Source organism: Monodelphis domestica, chromosome 6 (genome assembly GCF_027887165.1).
Source record: "Monodelphis domestica isolate mMonDom1 chromosome 6, mMonDom1.pri, whole genome shotgun sequence".
NCBI classification, from domain to species: domain Eukaryota; kingdom Metazoa; phylum Chordata; class Mammalia; order Didelphimorphia; family Didelphidae; genus Monodelphis; species Monodelphis domestica.
In genome coordinates, this window is record NC_077232.1 from 295,048,004 (window position 1) to 295,071,489 (window position 23,486).

General features: G+C 46.4%; 1 protein-coding gene across 4 annotated transcripts in view; it reads left to right on the plus strand.

The window, feature by feature from the left end:
* ZDHHC2 (zinc finger DHHC-type palmitoyltransferase 2) overlaps nt 1-23,486 on the plus strand; it is a 66,405-nt gene that overhangs the window by 23,498 nt on the left and 19,421 nt on the right. For 3 of the 4 annotated variants that reach the window (XM_056803400.1, XM_056803398.1, XM_056803399.1), the window contains exons 5-10: nt 7,367-7,436; nt 9,114-9,146; nt 15,416-15,536; nt 15,902-16,034; nt 16,640-16,766; nt 17,256-17,348. In XM_056803400.1, the coding sequence (XP_056659378.1) occupies nt 7,367-7,436; nt 9,114-9,146; nt 15,416-15,536; nt 15,902-16,034; nt 16,640-16,766; nt 17,256-17,348 (577 nt within the window). Of the gene's footprint in view, nt 1-7,366; nt 7,437-9,113; nt 9,147-15,415; nt 15,537-15,901; nt 16,035-16,639; nt 16,767-17,255; nt 17,349-22,394; nt 22,485-23,486 lie in introns of all 4 variants that reach the window. The other variant, XR_008913053.1, reaches the window with a different exon arrangement.

Below are 23,486 nucleotides of genomic sequence, written 5' to 3' on the forward strand. Positions count from 1 at the left end.
AGATAAAATGCCAACATGATATGCAAAACAGTGTCATGTGTACGGTTGCCAATACGCCCTCTGATTTCCATTTCATTCTGCCTGCTCAGTTTTGATTCACTGAGACTGACATCAAATACTCCTCCACTGTTTGGGGTGACATGACTCCTCTTTGGAAGGGTGACTAGCCAGCCTTTGTTTGGCAATGCAAAAGGATAACTTTAATTGGATGTGGGAAAGTCACAAAATCTTAAAGCAATAGTCATGCACAAAAGGAATTTTGTGTTCATGTACACAGTAGGGCGCATTTTCCATTTATGTGAATCTCTTTTTTACCAATGACTCATTGTTTCATAAACCTGTTAGCTGAGTCAGAGTGACAGCAGATGGTTTAAACGAGCAACTGCCAGCCATCACTGATGTTCAAGCTACCTTTGGGGGGTATTATCATCTTCAACTATTCCTGTAGAAAGAAAAAGAAGGCATTTCCCCATCCTTCGTGGCCACCCTCAGTCACTGCCTGTTCCTCAGAGCCACAGGTTGGGATCTCAGACAGTGTTTTGTGGAGTTATCCTGGTGGTATAGGGCTAAAAAGTGGCCAGCTGGGGAGATGGGAATAGCCAGTGCTATGGTATGCCCAACCCAGCAACCCAACTATTACCATAGCTGACACACAATTTCATTGGGTATTACTTGTGTCCTTGATCAAAACCTATTTCCATGTTGTTGATGTTTGCACTAGGATGTTCATTTAGAGTCCACATCCCCAATCATATCCCCTCAACCCATGTAATCAAGCAGTTGTTTTTCTTCTGTGTTTCTACTCCCACAGTTTTTCCTCTGAATGTGGATAGTGTTCTTTCTCGTAGATCCCTCCAAGTTGTTCAGGATCACTGCATTGCCACTAATGGAGAAGTCCATTATGTTTGATTGTACCACAGTGTATCAGTCTCTGTGTACAATGTTCTCCTGGTTCTGCTCCTCTCGCTCTGCATCAATTCCTGGAGGTTGTTCCAGTCTCCATGGAATTCCTCCACTTTATTATTCCTTTTAGCACAATAGTATTCCATCACCAACATATACCACAATTTGTTCGGCATCCCCTCATTTTCCAATTTTTTTGCCACCACAAAGAGTGCAGCTATGAATATTCTTGTACAGGTCTTTTTCCTTATTGTCTCTTTGGGGTACAAACCCAGCAGTGCTATGGCTGGATCAAAGGGAAGACAGTCTTTTATCGCCCTTTGGGCACAGTTCCAAATTGCCCTCCAGAATGGTTGGATTAATTCACAACTCCACCAGCAATGCATTAATGTTCCAACTTTGCCACATCCCCTCCAGCATTCATTTCTTTCCCTTGCTGTCATGTTACCTAATCTGCTAGGTGTGAGGTGATACCTCAGAGTTGTTATGATTTCCATCTCTCTGATTAGAAGAGATTTAGAACACTTTTTTCATGTGCTTATTAATAGTTTTTATTTCTTTAACTAAAAATTGCCTGTTCATATCCCTTGTCCATTTTTCAATTGGAGAATGGCTTGATTTTTTGTACAATTGGTTTAGTTCTTTATAAATTTGAGTAATTAGACCTTTGTCAAAGGTTTTTGTTATGTAGATTGTTTCCCAGTTGGTTGCTTCCCTTCTAATTTTGGTTGCATTGGCTTTGTTTGTACAAAACCTTTTTGATATAATCAAAATTGATTTTACATTTTGTGATTTTTTTCTAGCTCTTGCTTGGTTTTAAAGTCTTTCCTTTCCAAAAGATATGGCATGTATACTATTCTGTGTTTACCTAATTTGCTTATAGTTTCCTTCTTTATATTCAATCATTCACCCATTCTGAGTTTATCTTGGTGTAGGGTGTGAGATGTTGATCCAAACCTAATCTCTCCCATACTGTCTTCCAATTTTCCCAGCAGTTTTTATCAAGTAGTGGATTTTGGTCCCAAAAACTGGGATCTTTGGGTTTATCATAGACTGTCTTGCTGAGGTCACTTAACCCAAGTCTATTCCACTGATCCTCCTTTTTGTCTCTTAACCAGTACCAAATTGTTTTGATGACTGCTGCTTTATATTATAGTTTGAGATCTGGGACTACAAGGCCTCCTTCCTTCACATTTTTTTTTCGTGATTTCCCTGGATATCCTTTATCTTTTGTTCTTCCAAATGAACTTTATTATGGTTTTTTTTTCCTAATTCTGTAAAGAAGTTTTTTGGTAGTTCAATGGGTATGGCACTAAATAAGTAAATTAATTTGGATAGGATGGTCATTTTTATTATGTTAGCTCATCCTACCCATGAGCAATCAATGTTTTTCCAATTGTTTAGATCTAGTTTTAATTGTGTAGAGAGTGTTTTGTAATTGTGTTCATATAGTTCCTGTGTTTTTTTCTTGGCAGATAGATTCCTAAGTATTTTATATTGTCTAGGGTGATTTTGAATGGGATTTCTCTTTCTAATTCTTGCTGCTGAGATGTGTTGGAGATATATAGAAATGCTAATGACTTATGTGGGTTTATTTTGTATCTTGCAACTTTGCTAAAGTTGTTGATTATTTCAACTAGCTTTTTGGTTGATTCTCTAGGATTCTTTAAATAAACCATCATATCACCCACAAAGAGTGATACCTTGGTCTCCTCATTGCCTATTTTAATACCTTCAATTTCTTTTTCTTTTCTAATTGCTACTGCTAGTGTTTCTAATACAATGTTAAATAATAGAGGTGATAATGGGCATCCTTGTTTCACTCCTGATCTAATTGGGAAGGCTTCTAGTTTATTCCCATTGCAGATGATGTTTGCTGATGGTTTTAGATATATATGGTTTATTATTTTTAGGAAAGGCCCTTCTATTCCTATACTTTCTAGTGTTTTCAATAGGAATGAGTGTTGTATTTTGTCAAAGGCTTTTTCTGCATCTATTGAGATAATCATGTGATTTTTGTTGGTTTGCTTCTTTAATATAGACAATTATGTAGATGGTTTTCCTAATATTGAACCATCCTTGCATTCCTGGTAGGAATCCTACCTGGTCATAGTGGATAACCCTCATGATCACTTGCTGTAGTCTTTTTGCTAGTATTCTATTTAAGATTTTTGTATCTATATTCATTAAGGAGATTGGTCTATAGTTTTCTTCCTCCATTTTTTACCTGCCTGGCTTTGGAATCAGTACCATATTTGTGTCATAAAAGGAATTTGGTAGAACTCCTTTGCTTATTCTGTCAAATAGTTTGTATAATATTGGGATTAGTTGTTCTTTGAATGTTTGATAGAATTCATTTGTGAATCCATCTGGACCTGGGGATTTTTTCTTAGGGAGTTCTTTGATGGATTGTTCAATTTCTTTTTCTGATATGGGGTTGTTTAGTCTATTTATTCCTCTGTTAGTCTAGGCAATTTATATTTTTGTAAGTATTCATCCATATCACCTAGATTGCCATATTTGTTGCCATATAATTGGGAATAATAGTTTTTAATAATTGCCTTAATTTCCTCTCATTAGAGGTGAGGTGTCCTTTTTCATTTTGGATACTGTCAATTTGGTTTTTTTCTTTCCTTTTTTTAATTAGACATGGTCTAATGGTATAGAAGCTGTTGATTGTAATTTCTTTTTTCTTTTTCTGTTGTTTGCTCATATTTACCCCCTTCTTTACTCCCTGCAGTTGCCTGTGCTTTTGCTCCTTTGCTCCTCTCATTTTTTTTTGTGTGAGTTTGAGCTTTTTTGTCAGCCTGTTCATCCTTGGAGTTTTGTCAGCAAATCTGTCAGGGCAGTCTCTGGGGAAGGGGGTTTGGAGCTTGAGCTTCCCTGTGCTCTGGGAGCTTTGATAGGATTAAGTCCAGCAGTCTGTGGGGGAGGGGTGTTGGGTCTTGAGCCTCCCTGCCCTCTAAAAGCTTTGATGAGATTAAGTCCAGCTGAGTTGCAGAGCTGACTATGCCCTGAGGTCAAAACCTCCAGAGTGGGGTTGGGGGGAAATATGGAGTATCTCCACTGCTGCAACTAGGCTGCTGGCTCTGCACTCTGCTTGTTTAATGCTCTGAGCCTGGCACAGCTTTGCCCGCAAAGTACTCCCTCCAGACTGGCGCCTTTGCCCGCCCAGAGGTTCCAGCTGCTGCTGGAGGCTTAGCGCTCTAGGTGGGGAAGGGGTCCCAGAACCTTCCTTCTTTCTTCCTCTTAATCTGGAGTGTTCTCGAATTCAGGCTTTTGGGGGCATACCTCATAAGTTGAGTCTAGCAGAGGGTTCCTTGGCTCTGTCTTGTTGTTAGGTTTGATTTTCAGTCCCCTGGGAGCATTTAGTTTGCAATCTGTAAGGAAGGGTTTTCAGAGGTCTGGACTTTTGCTGCCTCTAAGCTATCATCTTGAGTCTGCCTCCCCGATAATGATATTTTGAGAGCATTTCTCAACATTTGCAGAGAAAGCCCAGTACCTGTCCTGGATGACCCTGTTGGGCCATAAGCAAGCACCTATTGGAAGAAAGTGTTCAGAGTATTTTTATTACTGTCATGCAGATAAGGAAATTCAGGCTGTGCCAGGGGGCATAGTCTGCCCCGAGCTGGGAAGCCCCCTCAGAGGGACCTCCATCCCAGCCTCATCCAGGCAAGGAGGAGGAGGAGGAGGAGGAGGAAGAGGAAGATAAGCCTGTGATGAGCCTGCTCTTAGCAGACACTGCATCGCTAGGGCAGGGGAGCAGGTCGTGTTTCCCTGACACCCGGTGGGAGTCCTAGGGAGGCAGAAGCCAAGATAGGAATGTGGAGGAGCTGGCACCTTCCCTGGCCCATCTCTCTGGTCAGACCTGTTCACTCTGTCCCAACAGTGTGGCCAGTTAGAGGAAATGAACTTTTGCAAACAGCGGGTCATTAAATATCACTAAATACCCAAAATGGAGCTCATGGTCTTTCCCGCTGTAGATGGCACCAACACCCTCTCAGTGTCTGGGCGGGAGATCTGGGAGTGGTCCTGGATTCCTCACTCTCTCCCCTCCCCTCCCCATGTCCAAGAGGTCGCCATGCCTGGCAGTTTTGCCTTTGCCACCTCTCTCAAACTCGCCTCCTTCCGTGCTGTGACGTGGTCATGGTCGTGGTGTGAGGCCTCATCGCCTCACTTGGGCTCCTGCCATAGCTTCTGAGAGGCCGGCCTGCCTGGAGGCTGTCTCCACTCAGCCACCGAAGGGATCTGCCTAAAGCCTGTCACCCCTTACTCAGCAGTCTTCGGCGGCTCCCCACGGCCCCCAGGCTCTGCTCTGAACCCTGCCCCTTCTTCTGTCTCCCTTTGCTCCCAGGTCTCTGTGCTCCTGCAAGCCTGGCCTTGTCTGGAGCGCTTGCTTGCACATGCACCCTTCTACTTCTGGGCCTTGTTTCTGGCTGCCCCCAGGCCCAGAAGGCTCCCCTTCTCCCCTCTGCCCATGGTTTCCCAGGCTTCCTCTGAAACCCCGAGTTCCACAGTGGGGTGCAGTCTCTCCCTCTTCAGCCTCGGAGCCCCTGGAGGCCCAGGGCCGGGCCTTTGCCCTTCTTTGTACCTCCCTTCCTCAGCGAGGGGCCTGGCACGGGTGCTTCCGTTCCTGCTGGTAGCCCAGAGTGCTGAGGGAGCACTCAGGGTTCCGGCCTCGGGGTGATGGCCCATGCCAAGCCCCATCCTTCAGGACTAGCCATTCTCTCTGCTTAGGGATGGAGCAGCTGCCGCCGCAGGTCCCCTTCATGTGTGTATTAGTACATCCTCGCTTTACACACATCCCTGAGCACTCGCCAGGCCCCAGAAGCGGGAGTGGGTGGCCTGGGCCAGTCCCCTCCCCTTCCCCATTGTCATAGCAGACAAAGGGATGTTTCTGCTCCGCTTGTGGAGGAAGAAAGCCGTCTCTGTTACCCGGGACAGGCACCGCTCCAGCCGCTTAGCATCCCCAAGGCCGCCGGGCCACAGGCCTGCTCTCCAGAAGCCGCCTGGGGTGAGGGAGATTTCCGTTCCAGTGTGGCTCCGGTACATCCCAGATGGCTGGCCCAGGGCCCTTCCCTGCCTTGGGAAGGAGCGGCCTTCCGTCTCATTCTCGAGGCTGAGGTGGAGAGAGGAAGGACCCAAAGCCTCCCGGGGGGAAGAAGCTGCCCTGAGCCACCGCAGAGCAGGACTCCTGGCTCCGTGTGGGCCGCAGGATCAGAGATTCAGAGTGGAGAGGCCTTCCGGTCCAGCCGGGGAAGGGGAGGCCAGGGGGCAGAGGACCTTGGCCAGGGTCCCACAGGCAGTCAGCAAGCAGCCGAAGAGCTGAGGCTCACACCCAGGTCCTCTGGTGGCAGCTCCAGCCTTTGTCCCATTGCACCATATTCCTGGCCACAGTTGCTGCCACCAAATGACAGTGGCCTTCCAGGGGAGCCTTGGCTAGTGCAGCCTATTTATCTGGGACAGCGCCCACTCTGGTGTGAGCAGCAGCCACTCCTTCCCCCAAAAGCTGCCCGCTGGCTGCGGGGAAGAGGCTGAGGGTTCATGCCGCCTCAGGGCCCTGCCACGGGCACCGCAGCATCTCTGCCACCAAGGAGGCCTGACTCCTTTACCTTGGCCTCAAGTAAACCTGTTTGCAGTCTTCTGCGGACTTTGACATTGTCACTGGCCAGAAATCAGCCTTCCCGTTACGAGAAAGCCTCGGCTAAAGCTTGCTCAGACTATTTGCCTGTCCTTGAAGACAACCCTTCTCGCTGGAGACAGAGGAAAGTCTGGAGTCACAGGACCTGCCTGCAGATGTGCAAATCCTTTCAAATCCACACAAACCCTGGGTGACCTTAGACAAGTTGGGCCTCAGTTTCCTCCTCTGTAAAATGAGACCATTGGACTAGATGTCCTTTCCCAGCTCTAGGTTCAGTAGGATCTGTGTATAAGTAACATCTGCTCACTCCTTCCCTCCCTTCCTCCTCCTTCTCTCTCTCTCTCTCTCTCTCTCTCTCTCTCTCTCTCTCTCTCTCTCTCTCTCTCTCTCTCTCTCTCTCTCTCTCTCCCCTCTCTCTCTCTCTCTCTCTCTCTTTCTCTCTCTCACTCTGTGTGTGTGTCTCTCTCTCTTACTCTTTCTTTCTCTCTCTCTTACTCTCTCTCTCCCTCTCTCTTACTCTCTCTCTCTCTTTCCTTTCTCTCTCCTCTCTCTCTGTCTCTCTCTCTCTCTTACTCTCTCTCTCCCTCTCTTTCTCTCTATCTCTGTCTCTCTCTGTCTCTCTTTCTCTTCTCTCTCTGTCCCTGTCCCTCCCTCCCATATCCTTTCTCCCCCAAACCCAGGATAAGCCAGTTGTGATTTGTGACAAAAGCCGATCTGGGTTGCCATTTCAAAGGGGGGGGGGGGGGGACAAATGGTTTGCTGGCTAATTGTGTAGTTGACTGACTGCCAAGTCCAAGGTTAAATCGATGTTTCTGTTCCTAGCAATTCGATACTGTGACCGATGCCAGCTCATAAAGCCAGACCGATGCCATCACTGTTCCGTCTGTGATAAGTAAGACGACGTTTCTATTTCCCCTTCAGAGTCCTCAGTGGGTGGGTGGGTTGGGGGGAGGGGGAGGTGATTAGAGGAAATGGTCAGAATCTGAGTATCCGAGGGGGCTCAAGCCCATTTCAGTGTAGCCATTTGGCTTGCAGTCTCTGTTTTTCTTGCTGTGCTTATTGTCTTTTTCATCCCCTTCCTGATTCTCAAACCAGAAAATGTCTGGTTGAAGTTAATATTATCACTTACCCTCTGGGTTACATTTGATTAACCACCTGTCTTAGTATCACTTGTAAGACAGAAGAGTGGCAAGGTAATGGGGGTTAAATGACTTGCCCAGGTTCACACAGGTAGGAAGTGTCTGAGGTCAGATTTGAACCCAAGACCTTCCATTTCTAAGCCTGCATCTCTATCCAACTGAGCCACCCAGCTGCCCCTATTGTTTGCCTTTCCACAGTGAGTGGGTCAGGCGCACTGGGGTAAGAGTGACATGAATCAATTTAGTTCTGTCCTCAACTTCCCATTTCTAAATTGGGGGGGTTCGACTAGACCTTGGCAGACCCTTCCGGCTCTAAAATTTATATTCTGTAGTCCATGAACATTACTTAAGCATCTACTATAGGCCAAGCACCCCGCTAGGAGCTGGGCAAACAAAGGCAAAATGAAACCGTCCCTGACTCCCGGAGCCTCATTCTCCGGGGAAAGTTCCTGGGTTTGAGCAGCCTTTTCCTGGCTCTCATTGAAGCACAGAGTAAATGATTTTTTTTTTTCATCATCCCTGTAGAGACAACTTAATCGTGCAAATATCCCATTAGCAAACTTTAACCATTCTTTTAAAGATGGCCCTTGGTCTTTACATCCATAGCCAAGACAAGGCCACCTTATATCATAGATGAACGGACAGACAGATAGATAGATGGATAGATAGAGATAGATAGATAGACAGATAGACAGATAGATGGATAGATGGATAGAGATAGATAGATAGATAGATAGATAGATAGATAGATAGATAGATAGATAGAAGATAGATGGATGGATAAAGATAAATAGATACATAGATAGAGAGATGATAGAGAGAGAGAATAATCAATATGTCTTCAGCATGATGGAAGATTCACAAGGTGTCCCCAAAATCTTAGGACAGTTTGATGCTCCAGTAGCTTCTGACAGGCTAAAACTGCACTTAGATGTTGGGCAGGAAGCCCTTGCCTTGACTTTGCTGTGGTTGGTGGCCACAAGAAAAACGTGACCCAGACTTAGAACCACTTTGTGGTTGTCGTGTAATTCCTGTATGCTGTGGTGGGGTTACATGTATGTGTATGGGGGGGCGGTGTGCTTTTTCAATGTCATTGGCCCCAGGAAATGGGGTGTTGGTTCATGGACCAATTCCATATTAAAGTAGGACTTACACTTCTCTAAGTAATGTGTTTGCTTAATGGGACTTGGACTATTAAGCAACTCTTTGGGTCCTCCAAATCCAGTGCTTAGATAAGGCAGTATACCAGTGCTGTGTGTCTTGTGTGTGTGTGTGTGTGTGTGTGTGTGTGTGTGTGTGTGTGTGTGTGTGTGTGTGTGTGTGTGTGTGGTGTTGTTGTTGTTGTTGTTGTTGTTGCCTTTTAACGATTTTGTGATTTCACCGTGCTCTATTGGGTGGGGTTTTGGGGTTGTTTTTTTTTGCTCTATTAGATGTATTTTGAAAATGGACCACCACTGCCCTTGGTAAGTACAACTTTCTCTATGATTCTCTTTTTCTTCCATGTCTAAAATTGAATTGGTTAAGGAAATTGAAAGCATTAGATGTTTTGTGCATATGAAGACTTGTCAGATTGGGGCTTAAACCCCCCCAGAGGGCTCCTTTGAGCTCAGACCCAGGGGCTGATTCCCGGCAGAGAGGGGGGTTCTCCCATGTAGTCCAAGTGAGAGACTGGATTTCACTCTCCACGGCCCCCAAATCTGGCTGGTGCTAGAGCTAGGCCCAGTGGAGAAGGGAGCAAGACGAGTGTCGTTCCTGTCCCCATTTTCTCCCAGGCTCCTGGACCTGTGTAACAGCACTTCCTGGATACATTTGGCTTGTCTTTTCTCTCCTATGTCAGCCAGTGGCGGGATGTTGGTGGCTGGCATTGTGAATCAATAAATCTGGGCAGTGTATGAATACATATGAACAAGGGGTGACTGGCCTCTTTAAGAGTCTCAGGACACTTATAACAAATGATAAGGAGCAGAATTCAGAGAGGCAGAGGAGGCCCCTTTGATAGGTTGCAGAGTGCAGAAAGCAGAACCCAGAGAGAGGGATGTACACGCATGCACACACACACACACACAACCAAGAAAACTTGGGTTAACTGTGACCCTCTACAATAGCACCGTCCTGAGGATACAGCCCTGCCTTCTGCTGACAATTGATAAGGTCCCTGCTGCTCAGACTGTACTCTACAAGAGGCTTTGGGTTTCCCTTGGGAGATAACTGTTGTCAACATATACATACTCATCTCAGTGGCACAGATCATGGTACACCTTCTCACCCTGCATGGCCCATGCCCCCCTCTCTCCCATAGTCCTCTGGATGAGCCATTCGCCATCTTCGGAGAGCCTTCCTTGGCCTCTCTTTCCATTGTGTGGAGACCAGCAGAGCCCCCGGGCTATCTTCCCGCCATCCTTTGCCACCTCCTTTTCTGCTCTGGCTTCTCTCTGATGATCCCTGCTCTCATCCACCATGTGCTTCTGCTTTGCTCCTTGAGTGATTCTAGTGGTAGTTCTTCAGGGCGATGACCCAAGACCTGGACCATTTTCCAACGGCAGGCCAGCCCACTCCGCTCCACTTTCTTTGTTCTTGGCTCATCTCATGGGCTCTTTTCACAGTCTTGTCTGTCCCACACAGACTCTGATGGACCCCTCTGTGGGCTCATCCAGTCTACCCATCTCGGAGCAGGCTACCTGCAGAGAGATTCTAGGTCTTGTTTAGGGGACTCGGCGTATCCCCAGACTGGATATAGCTAGCCCAGAGTGATCTGCAAAGTTACACCTGGAGTACTTTCCCAACTCTATCAATCAGTCAACCACAGGCATAGATCTGGAGGAGGGAGGACCTCAGAGGTCATCTGGACCAGCTCCCTCAGGTTCAGGGAGGTAGGAAGCATCAGAGGCAGGATTTGAACCTAGATCCTCCCACTCCAGAATTAGTGTTCTTTCCATTGTCCTAATACTTCCACTCTTCTCCACCACACTGTAAAGTCTGAGTTTTAGGTTTTGAGTCCTTAAGCATCTCGTTCAGATACCTCAAGAAGCACTTTTAAATAGGTGACTTTAGCATATAACTCCTTTGTTAGCTACTCTTCCTATCTTTGTTTCCTCTAGGGCTGTTGCTCCCACCTCGGTGAGGCACATCAGGGCTAGGATATTGACTGAAATCAAGTGAGGGGACCCACCATTGATAAATAAAAGAGACTTTTACAGATCTTTTCCATCTTTTGCCCATTTGTCATCCCGCTTCCAGCATAATCCTTAGGTCTCCTCAGGATGGCTTGACTTGGCTTGGCTCAGTTGGTGCTTTCACTGGGTTTTCTTTGGCTTATTTTCACCTTTGTTTGCTTGTTGGTGTTTTAAAAGGAGATCCTGCTCAGGATCCTTTCCAACCCCTGTAAGACTTTTCAAGCAATTCTATACTCTCAACATTGTCCTTAGCTGCAGCTCTCTCTCCATCTGACAAGGAGGTCTTTGCTGCCCAAAGCAGTTTCTAAGCTCCTCTGATCCCCTTGAAGTGACTGTTGATTTGGGTTGGGGAATCCCATTAAGAAATGAGAGAATTTTTCACTTACTTTTCTCATCCATTTTGGAGCATCAGTGGCTTCTTTAAATAGGTCAATTTACTATTGGCCTGATCATAGTCCATGGCTTTTTCTACTATGCATCTTTCTCAGTGATAGGATTCTGCATTTCCTTACCATTGGCAACATTTACCAATTTGATTTTTCCACAATAAAAATTCTATGCATAAGTAAAAAAGAAAAAAAAAGCAGGTCAATTTAGTTACCTCCTACCATGCCATATTTTTTCCTTTTCATTCTTCTGATTTAGCATCATCTTTTATAGGTGGTCTGGCCATACATAGAAATTGGTGGCCACCTCAATAACCAATTCTTTTTTGTATGTTCAAATATCCATTTCCTTTCTTGTCATGCTATGTGGCATTCACAACATACGTCACGATTCTCTTCTTGAAGAAAATAGTCATCGTATGTAGATATACATCTTCTGCCTGGTTTGCAAACCATTCATTCCCGAACCCTGAACCACAATTTCCAACATACTCTTCACAGTTTTCCCTATTTATTCATTTTATATTTTTTTAAATCATTGAGTATCCCCAGGTCACAAAATTCTAGATGAGAATTCAGTTCCCTCATTTTACCAATGAAACTGAAGGCCATTGAGGCTCCATGACTTTTTTATAAACACATAGAGAGAACCAGGAACTAGTCTCGAACTCGGGTTCTCTGAGTGAATGCTCAAGTATCGGAGGATTTCACAGGCAGAGTCTTATCATAGCTTTCTTGGAACCTCCCCATCTGTTCCTCCACAAGAGACATTATTATATGAGTTACATTATTTTCAGAGCTGTCTTTTTTTAAAGTATTGTTATGCGATCAAGAACCCCATAAAATTATTCTTCTCGTGACCTGTAAACTCCATCTTGGAGCTCTGGGTATTCTCTCTGGTTGTCCCCATGCCTAGAAGGCTCTCTCTACTCTGCTCTGTCCAGAGAGCTCCTTGGCTTCCTTTAAGTCCCAACTAAAATCCCACCTTCTCCAGGAAGCCTTCTCTAATCCCTCTTAATCCTAGTATCTTCCCTCTGTTATATCTTAATTTAATTATTAATTATTATATGATTAATAATTAATATAATAATTATTGTAATTAATTATTAATTTAATTATAATGATCTCTTCTTTATCCTGTAGGTAGCTTGCTTTTTCATGTTTGCTTGCTTGGTGTCTCCCCCATTAGACTGTGAGTTCCTTGAGGGCAGGACCTGGGTTTTGCCTCTTTTTGTACCTTCAGTACTTAGCATAATGCCTGACTCTCAATACCTGCTTAATAAATGTTGACTGATTGAGATAAAATCAACTTTGCACCTCCGCTTGTGGCTCTTTCTCCACCAGTAAATGTGTCATCCATTCATTCTACCATTCTGTTGCTTCTTCTTTTTCTCTTCTGGCTTTATTTTCAGCAAAAATGACAAGTGGCCGAGACATCAGGCCGAGAGACGAGAGGTCCTGGGTTCAAATGTGGCCTCAGACACTTCCTAGCAAATCATTTAAGCTCAGTCGCTAGCCCTCGCCTCACTTCTGCCGTAAGGTCAATGCGTAGTATTCATTCTAAGTTGGAAGGCAAGAGTTCAGAAAACTAGGACCAGTGTGATAAGATGGGGCTCTCCCAGGCGCTGCCCGTAGTAGGGATTCATTGGCAGAGGCCCCCCTTGGGCCCCTGCCCCCCTAGCAAGGCAGGTTATCAGAAAGCCAACACAGTTCGGGGCTCAGAGCGCCCTCGAGACTCCCGGTGGGCACGGCCCTCCCTGAGTCCCCGCTCTCTGCCGGCAGGGCCTTGCGTGCCAGCTTCACCCCCGGGCACGGCACCGTAAGGGAGCATAGACTCCTGCCCAGAGCATTGTTTCCAGGGCGCTCGCTCCCTTCTTGGTTCCCCAGTGGACACAGGAGAACCAGCACCCTCTTATCCCGCAGATCTCTGCAGGCACAGAGCGGACTTTGGAGACATGCACTGCCAGGCCTCCCAACCCTGGCAGGCACAGCCTTCTCTCCAGCCGTGCCGGAGGGGGCAGGCAGCAGGAATTCCTTCTCTATGGCTTCCCAGGCCCCTTTGGGTGCCCTCCGCGGGGGGGGGGGCTTCCCAGGCCCCTTTGGGTGCCCTCCGCGGGGGGGGGGGGGGGCTTCCCAGGCCCCTTTGGGTGCCCTCCGTGGGGGGGGCTTCCCAGGCCCCTTTGGGTGCCCTCCACGGGGGGGGCTTCCCAGGCCCCTTTGGGTGCCCTCCGCGGGGGGGGGGGCATCTCTGGGCCTTATTAGGTCCTTACTGCAGCTGACGTGGCTATGGGGCACCAAGGCTGGCAAATACACGGGACCTCATTTGTTCCTCCCAGCCTCTCTGGGAGGTGGATGCGCGTGTTGTTCCCATTTTACAGAGGACTTTCCAAGGGCTGGGCCACCTCAGAGGAGCCTGGGCAGCAGGTGGGCCCCGGAGCTGGAGGCTGCTCTCCGCGCTTGGGGGCAGAAGCCTCTCCTGGCGCTGCCATGGAGGAGAGAGGCCCTCACTTCTGCGGCTCTGGGCCCCCACGCCGGCTTGCCCAGAGGCCTCTGCACAGCAGCCTGCCAGGAGGGCTTCCTCCTTGAGGCGGCCCTTTCCACTAGGAAGGGGGCTTTCCCTGCGGCTTCCCGTCCCTTGACGCTCCCCTGGGCATGTGAGCAGACCCCCGGATGCCCCAAGAGGTCCTGCGCTCCCTCCCATGCCGTCCTGGCCCTCCCGGATGTCCCGCCCCCTGAGAGACGGGCCTTTCTGCCTCCGCGCTGGCCAGAGGGCGGCGGGTCTCCAGGGGTCTCCCTTCCCCTCTGTGTGCTGCAAGACTTCCTAAAGGCTCTTTCTGTGGGTGAGCCCACGGATTGAGAAACGTACAAACTCGGGCCCGCTTCCAGGAGCCTCTTGTGCGTGCTGTGACTCCCCCTCTGGGCCCGGGGAAACTCTAAACCTTGGCCCCTGCTCAGACGGAGACGGGCCACTCCAAGAAAGCACTGGGAGAGAGGGCAAAGGAGCCTGCCAGAGGTGGGTGACGAGGGGCACATGTGAAAGGAGCCCGGGGTGCATGGCTACAAGGGCTAGACTTTCTAGTCTGGCTCCATTTCGTGGATGAGAAAACCGAGGCTGGGAAATGGGAAGGAACCCGGCCAAGAAGGTCCGCCAGTGCCTGGCGCGGTCAGCCCCTCCCTCTCTGACCTATTTCACAGGGCTCAGCTTGGCAGGCAGCCCTGCCAGTGTGGGAGCTCCCCATGTCCTCCTCCCCCGCAGGGTGGGGGCCCTGTTCTTGAGGCAGACTCCCACTCCCACTCGCAGGAAGGGGAAGGGAGTATCATCTCTGCATGTCCCAAAGAAGATCTTGATTTGCAAAGGAGAGCGAGGTCTGAGCCTCTCGGAATCCCAGAATTAGAGCCACAAGGGGCCTCGCCTCATCCAACCTTCCTCCTTTTACAGAGGAGGAAACGGAGGCCCAGGAAGGCCACGTGGCTTATCTAGGCGCCCTTGTAGGATCCCAGCTCTAGAGCTAGAAGGGACTGCAGGAGCACCCTATTCCTAGGTCCCAAGAAAAGCAAAACGAAAAAGAAAAATTCCCCTCGTCTCGGCACCCCAGTCTTTAAAGTAGTGCCATCTGAAGGGGCTTTGGGGCTGCATTCAGCAGCCATCACCCTCCCGGGGAAGGGAGGAAGAGGGCCATTAGACCCCCCCCACGCTGTCGGGACCGGGCTCTGAAATGGAGGTGAAGAATCCTGGATCCGGAAGGCAAGTCTCACATCTGTCCCCACCTCCCCATTGATGGGAGTGGAACCTGTGGCCCCACGAAGTCCAGGGACGGCTGGTTCAGTCTGAACTAGAGCCTGGAGCTCCTTCCAAAACCTGTCTCAAAGCCTCGTCGTTTCCAAGGATGTGCAGGTCCCCTTCCCAAGGTCGGGCGAATGGATTGCACAAGGTTTCCTGGTGAGGCTAGGAGAGCAGAGAGCACCAGTGGTCAGGGCGTAGGCATCCCTTCTCCATGGGTGGTCAGTTCCTCTTCTGCTGACAGAGCAGAGTTAAGCCTGGGAAAGGGGCCTTGAATTATTCAAACCAAAAAGAACACCAAGCATACTTGGGATGTTTATGGTGAGAAGAAAGGGTGCCTGAGGACGCAAGGCGAGGTTTTCACCCCCATGTCTCTGTTGTTTTGTTGCCAGGGTGAACAATTGTGTTGGATTCTCAAATTACAAATTTTTCCTCCTTTTCTTGGCTTATTCCCTCCTCTACTGCCTGTTTATCGCCGCAACGGATTTACAGTATTTTATCAAGTTTTGGACAGTAAGTCTTTCTAACTGTGTTATAATACAGAGGGAGCAGGCTCTTGAGATCTAGCTAGGACCATAAGATTTCTGGGACATTTCCGACTCTACAACAGATTGGCAAAATTGACCTCAAATTGGATCAAATAGTTTTACTAGTATCTTGTAAGAAAAGGTACCGTTTCTGTCTTGCCATGCCCATAGATACATCTCACACTCCCTTTTCTCTCTCTCTCTCTCTCTCTCTCTCTCTCTCTCTCTCTCTCTCTCTCTCTCTCTCTCTCTCTCTCTCTCTCTCTCTCTCTCTCTCTCTCTCCCTCCCTCCCTTCCTTCCTGCCTTCCTTTCTTTCTTTCTTCTTTTTTTCCTGCCTTCCTTCCTTCTAGAATGGCCTTCCTGATACCCAAGCCAAGTTCCACATCATGTTCTTATTCTTTGCGGCCGCCATGTTCTCTGTCAGTTTGTCTTCACTTTTTGGCTACCACTGTTGGCTGGTTAGCAAAAACAAGTCTACCTTAGGTAAGTAACACCATTTCTTGGAGGCTACATCAGCTTTCTAACCTACAAGTGACCTTCTATCCTGTCCCTAAGTATCCCCAAGGCTTAATGAAGTGATTGCAACCCACTTCTTTGTCAGTGCATGTTACAACCCTTCTCTGCCCCATTAAATGATTTCCTGGGTCCTGTGATCAAACTATAAGCACTGGTCACCTGGTGGCCTTGAGCTAGCTTAGCCCTCATTTGGTTATCTTCTTCCATGTTCACCCTTTCCAGCTTAGAATGTTGAGGGGAGTTTGTGACCTGGTGGTGTAGCTTCAGAGAACCCTGGGGCACCATCATTCATAAGGAGGTCCCAAGGACAAATTGGGTGGAGGGCTGCTCTTAAATTATAAAAGTTACATTGTGGGAAGTTTTGTCTTTCTAGATGAATCAACCTCCCTTCCCCTAAATCCATTCTAGTCCCTGCTTCCCTTCAGTGTAGCCAATGCTCTCAGCACTTAACACAGCACAGAGCTAATTGGACCTCTTGAGGTTCAGTCAAGGTATTCAAAGATGTTTCCCTGAACAGGTGCAAAGGGTGACTGTTTTCCCTGTTGATGCTCTGGCTTTCTCTTCTTGCCTAGAGGCTTTCAGAAGTCCTGTCTTTCGCCATGGAACAGACAAGAATGGCTTCAGCCTGGGGTTCAGAAAAAACCTGTGCCAAGTATTTGGAGATGAAAAAAAGTATTGGCTGTTGCCTGTGTTTTCCAGGTGCGGAGGAGCTCTCCCGGAGCTGACACTCGTGAGGCTGGGATGGTCTGGCATGGGATTGTTTCCCATGTGCAGTGGGAGGTGTGGGGGACAATGGTAAGAGCTAATCACAGTCAGAGGAGGGGTTCTCAAATCCTGCCTCTCATGATTGTGGAACCACAGGCCTCAATCCCTTTGTAAGAGGAACTGGTCAGACTACATGGCCTTTGAGTGCCTTCCAGCTCTAGATGTGGGATTCTCCATAAGACCTTGGACAAGTCACTTCCTTTGTCTGAGTCTGTCTCCTCATCTGTGGAACAAGAATCACAACACCCATCGGGTCTCATCCAGTGCCCCAGTCCTTGGGTTCTGCGGTCACATGGGTACATGTTCCAACCCCATCCCAATGGGCAACACTTGCACAAGATTATTTCCACCAAGTGTCCTAGGCTCCAAAGGTTCTGCTGCCTTTGGCCAGCGCACTAATGCCAGCTCTTTGCTCGCTTGCAGCCTTGGTGATGGATGCTCCTTCCCCACTTGCCTCGTGAACCAGGACCTCGAGCAGCCCTCTGCTCCAGCTGGACTGACCCCAGCCGTCAAAAAGTAACTATCCTGTGGGCTTGTCTCTTCGGGTTTCTCTGCAGAAGGCTGCTGATGGCCTTGGAGAGTTCGTGTGGGTTGTTTGGAAATGGCATCTCCCTAAGAGTGGTGCTCAATGGTGCTGAGTGTTTCCTTTGGTTTGAAAGAGCCTCAGAATTAAAAATCAAACTGAGACCTGGGGGAGGGCGACAAGCCTTTACTAAGTTCTAACTCTGTGCCAGGCACTGTCCTAAGGGCTTTACAGTGATCTTATTTGATCCTCACAACAACTCAAGTGCCATTCCCCACCCCTTGCCCCCATTTTAGAGTTGAGGAAACTGAGACAGACAGAAGCTAAGTGACTTGCCAATGGTCACACAGCTAATAAGTGTCTGGATTTCAACTCACATCTTTTTGACCCTAAGCCCAGAGCTCCCTCCCCTGAAAGGTGCCCCCTACCAACCTTAGGTGAGAAACTGATAGGCTAGTTCTGGAGCTGGAAGGAACCTCAGTAGCAGGCCAATCCCTTTATAAAGGAGGAGACCAAGACCCAGGGGAAGGAGGTCACTTGCCCACGGTCACACTGTCCACGATAATTAGAGAAAGGATTTGAACACAGCATCTGTAATTCCTCAGGCCTGGTGTAGGTGTGACAGTTTGGGCCACAGAGCATCTGAGCTTTGAAAATGACCCATCAGGACACTTCTTCCCAAACAGAGTCCTGATCCCCTGAAGATGAGGGAAAGGCGTGTGGGCTAGGGGTCAGGGGACAGGCAACTGCGGATGACAAACAGCTTTGCTCAACAGCACTCTTTCTTTGGACCAGCAGAGGGTTGGGCATCTGGATGACATTCATAGAGGTCATTCATAAGATCCTTGTTCTGGAACTAAAAGGGGCCATCAAAGATTTACAAAGGAGGACACTCAATCTCGGGGGGGGGGGGGGGGAAGAGACTTTCCCAGTGTCACACAAAGGATCCTAGATCTAGAGCTGGGAAGAACCTCAGAGACCCCTGAGTCCAACCTCCACACTTGATAGATGAGGAGCATGAGGCTTAGGAAGGTAGAGGGACTTGGCCAGGGTCATCTAGCTAGTGAGTGGTGTTGTTCAGTTGTGTCTGAGTCTTTGTGGCCCTATTGGGGATTCTCTTGGTAAAGATACTAGAGTGGCTTGTCATTTCCTTATCCAGCTCATTTTATAGATGAGGAACTGAGGCAAACAGGCCTAAGTGACCTGCCCAGGGTCACAGAGCTAGGAAGTTTCTGAAGCTGGATTTGAAATCAGGAAGATGAATGAGTCCTCCTGACTCCAGGCTCAGTGCTCTATCCACTGCACTACCTAGATGCCAATAAGGATTAGAAGTTTGCTTTCAATCCAGTCCCACAATGTATCCACATGGTAATGTGGCACCTAGTTTCTTCCTTGTCACTATTAGTGTTATGACAGCTCCAATTTTTTCTCATCTAGATATGTGGAAGGAGCTGACTTTTCCCATGGCAGCTCTTCCTTGGCTGGTGTCTGCACAGCCCTCGGCGGTTGTGAGTAGGGTAGGAGTATCCCCAAGGAAAGAGAAGGAAAGTGCCACGTGCTCCTGGCAGGCTCCCATGTAAGCATGCTAGCGAGGGTCCAAGAGAATGTGAGCCCTTCCTGAGCAGCCTGAAAGAGGTCCTGCTCAAAGAGAACCATCCACCTTGAGCAACACCGGGATGGAGGCTTTGCCTAAGTACATGTAATTCCATGCTTTGGAAACATGGTAACCCTGACCACAAAGAACAAACCCAGGTCAACCACTGGGAGATGCTATTGAGGCCAAATCTGTTCAGGAAAGAGATCATTGACCCTGAGATGGTCATAGGACCAGAGGCTGTGCTTGAAGGGTCAGGCTGCCAACTAGAAAGCTCAATTATTCCTGATTTCATAACTGTTGGAGTATGTTTCAACCATATAGATGCATTTCTAAAGTGTTTCATATTGAACATGATGTTGCGGTGGAAAGAATCAGCATTGATTCTGGAGTCAGAAGCCCTGGGTTCTAATTCTATCTTTGTCATTAACGGTCTATATGACTTTGGCCAAGTCATTTACCTTCAAAAAATTTCCCCTTCTGTAAAGTGAAAGGAATGGAATAATAGTCTTCAGGATCCCTACCAGCTCTAGAGCTCTGCGCCTATATGTGATCTTGGGGAAGTGCTTCATCTTAGCTTCCTTTATAAACATGAAGAGAAAAAATGGAGGCATAATAGTCAATGATAATGAAGAAAACCTTTGCCACATGATATAGAGATAGAGTGTGGGATTTGATGTTAGGAGGAATTAATTTTAAATTCCACCTTTAATACTTAGCTAAATAATGGTACAAGGGATAGAGTACTGGGCCTGGAGACAGAAAGACCTCAGGTACTAGCTGTGAAGTCACTTACCCTCTGTTTGCCTCAGTTTTCTCAACTGTAAAATGGGAAAAATAATAGCGCCTACCTGTTAGGGTAGTAGTGAGGATCAGATAATATTTATTTTAAAAGAGCAGTTAGCACAGAGCCTGGCACATGGTAGATTCTAGATAAATACTAGCTATTATTATTAATAATTATGAAATGAGGAGGGTGAGCAAGATGACTTCTGCTATCCCTTCAAGCTCTAAATCCAGGATTCAATAATATTATCTTATAACTGACTTCCATGATCATTCTGATTGCATTCATGGAAAAGGATATGGGCTTCCAAAAAAAAGGTGCAACAAGAAAAACAATCCTGATGTTCCATTTTCTCACATGGACTCTGTGAAAAATTGGGCAGATGTGTGTGGCCACTGCATTTGTTAAGTATACCTGTGCGCAAACAAGCTGCTGGAGGGAAGAGAGCAGTGTGTTCCTTTCATTGAGAGCTCTCTTGCCATTATACCAGATATTTGGCAGAGTCCCAGAAATCATAGGGGAGCAGAATCAACTAAACCCAATCATATATCATGCTTTTATCAGCTAGGACCAAAGAAATTTTAGTCTAATTCATAGATGAGAGTTTCTAACCTCCCTGTGCTTGCAGCAATCAGCTAGGCCAGTTTGAAAGTACTACCTTGACAGAGGATAGAGGAGGTCAGTAGCTACCTCCCTACTATCTTGTTACTGAAAGCAGTTGCTTTCCCTCCACAAAGCAAAAAGCTTAGGAATGGGAATGAGAACACCTGGGTTTTAGTCCCAACTAGTCCATTATCCAGTAAATGGCAAATCTCCTAGGGTACCTTTGTTTTCTACTACTCAACAAGGCATTATGCTTGGGAGTACATCCTATTATTATCATCACCACTGAGAACTAATGTGTATGTTTTAATGAGAATGCTTTTTCCTTCTGCTTTGGAAGAGTTTGTTAACTGTGATGTTTCCTGCTGTAAGGCCACATGTTTAATTAACACAGCTCCACTTTTATATGAGAAATCACTGGAGAAAAAAATGACTCAATTTAGAAAAATTCATTTTATATCCAACCAGAGGGAATTTTCCTAGGGAGAAGAATGCCTGTACTAGTCACAGTGTCAGCATGACCCATGCCTCTGAAGCATGCCATTCTCATGGGCACCAGGGACATCTATCACCTCCAGGATCTGTAACATGCATTACTAGTGAGCAACAGTTGGGAGAATACTGGTCTAGATCAAACTTAACCAGCACCCAATATTTTATTTATTTAATAAATTTTATTTAACTTTCTTTAATTTGCAAAAATTCTAGTGGTAAAGATAATGGAAATTAATAGAATTAGAATGGAAAAATTCCTCAAAGGACCAAACTCCCTCAATTGATACAAATGTTTTTGTACCTACTAGATATTGGGTGATGGAAATTTTTATTTCAAAGTGAATTTCTAATATCTGCTCAAAATTATTTGCATTTAAAGTGCATTTGCACAGGTAGAAAGAATTATTGTATATGATAGTGAAATTCTCTTTAAAAGTCTTTTAAAATTCTCATATCACTTGGTACAATCACCATGCTTAGTTTTTTTGGTGTTCAAGTTATTTCTATAAGTTTTAATTGATATTTTTTTGCCCTGTTCTAAATTCAATAAGAGTTTCCCTCTCATGTTTAAGCACATTTCCAAAATTATCCATTAGCAAATGTCGATAAAGGGACTACTCTGTGCACACAGTCTAATGAGGGAGACAATATGTAAACAACTATGTAAAAACAATTGGCACTGTGAAAAGGGAATTCTTTGTATTCTGAGTTCGCACTTGTGAAAGGGAATCCTTTATTCCTTTTGCCTATTTTGAGTTAACACATCTTTGGATTGAATCAACAAAAGCTTGAACTAGGTGGAGGAGCTCACAAACCACTTAGAGAATTCACACCCTTAGAAATTCAATCAGGAAACTGTGAAACTGATAAGAAATTGACTTTCAGAGGATGACCTTCAGAGGCCTTTGATAAGAGTTGATACCTTCAGAGGATGAGAGGTCTGAATCCCTCAGACCCTGCCCCCTGGGTAGCACTAGACAATTTGGAAACTGTGATTAGCCTTTGTGAAAGGGGGAGGGGACAAAGAGTCACTATAAAAGACCCTGAATTTCTGGGGCAAAGGAAGTCCAAGAAGGAAATCAGCTCAAAGAAGAAAGTCAAACTGTTAAAATTTAACCCTTACAGCACATAGAGCAAATAAAAGTAAGTCTTAGTAGCTGGGAGACCAGGGAAGGCTTCCTATAAGAGGAAGCCCTTGAACTGAGTCTTTAAAAAAGCCAGGAATTTTGTTAGATGGAGTTGAGAAAGGAGAATATATCAAAGAATAGGGGACAAGGACAACTAGAAGTGTAACAGATTGATCCAGAAGATACCTTTCTGACTCTGGTGATAATTAGTTATATGATCTTGAAATTCAGTCAGTCAGTACACACTTTTAAGGACCTACTATGTGCCAGGCAAAAGACCGTCCCTGCTCTCAAGACCTCCCAGTCTAATGGGAGAGTCAACATACCAACATCTGGGTACACAGAAGCTATCAACAAGCTAAATTGAATCTGCTCAACAGTGAGCAGGTACTAGGATTAAGATGGATTGGAAAAGGATTTTAATTTGTTTAAGCCTTAGGTAGCTGGATCTGAAGACTATGAAAAATCCAAGCGAAATCAAACATCATTGCCTCATCCAAGGTCCTTATTGTGGGGTGCAGAGGTGAGCTCCCAGGTTCATGAAGGGTACCTTTTGTAAGAATGCAAGACTCCGAAACTTAACTTAAAATAAAAAGAGAAATGTATTCATTTGGAAGGTAATGTTGAATTTGGCCAGGAAGGCAGCATAGGTGGAAAAGATGTCCCCCAGATGCCATCAATTCTGGGGTTTTTATACTCTTTACAAAAGTGAGCATGTGATTCTAGAGTGCTATGCACTGGAGCAAGTGGTGGGGGGATTGCCTGAAGGCATGGGGTGGTCTTTGTGATTTAGAGGACAGATGGATGAGGTGTGTCTCTTTGTCCATTTCAAATCAGTGGGACAGTCAAAGAAGAATAATGGATCAGATGTTTTGGGTTGGGAGGCATGAGGGCATAAGGGAGTAAAGGAATTTCCCTGCTAATAATTTGCTTGAGTTTCTGGGGATATAATGTTCATGCCACTTAACAGAGACCCTCTGCCAATAAGGGATTGCTGAGGGTTAAGCTCTAAGATAGGACCAAGGTAATTTCTTCTGAAAAGGCATGGCTCAAAAGAGATGGCCATACTTCTTAGGGGCTTTTTATATTTTGTTTTTTAACTTCAGTTCTCATTTTGTAAAACTCAACTGATAGAAGGTAAGACAAATGCACTCTGCAACCCAAGAACTTTTTATTATAATGTGAAGGGAGGTGGGCAGCTAGGTGGTTTGGCGGATTGAGAGCAGGTCCAGAGTTGAGAGGTCCTGGCTTCAAATCTGACTTCAGATCCTTCCTAGCTGTGTGACCCTGGGCAAGTCATTTAACCCCCATTACCTACTCTTCTGCCTTGGAACCAATGTAGTATTGATTCTAAGATGGAAGATGAGGGGTTTTTAAAAAGTAAAAATTTAGGGAAAAAAAGTGGAGAGAGATCTGGTTCTTGAAATGCCCAGGATTCCCCCCTCGGGAGTCTGTGACTTTCTACTTAATGAGATCACTTCATTGACCATTGAGGGACCTATTGAAAATGAGCGCTTCCGGTCAA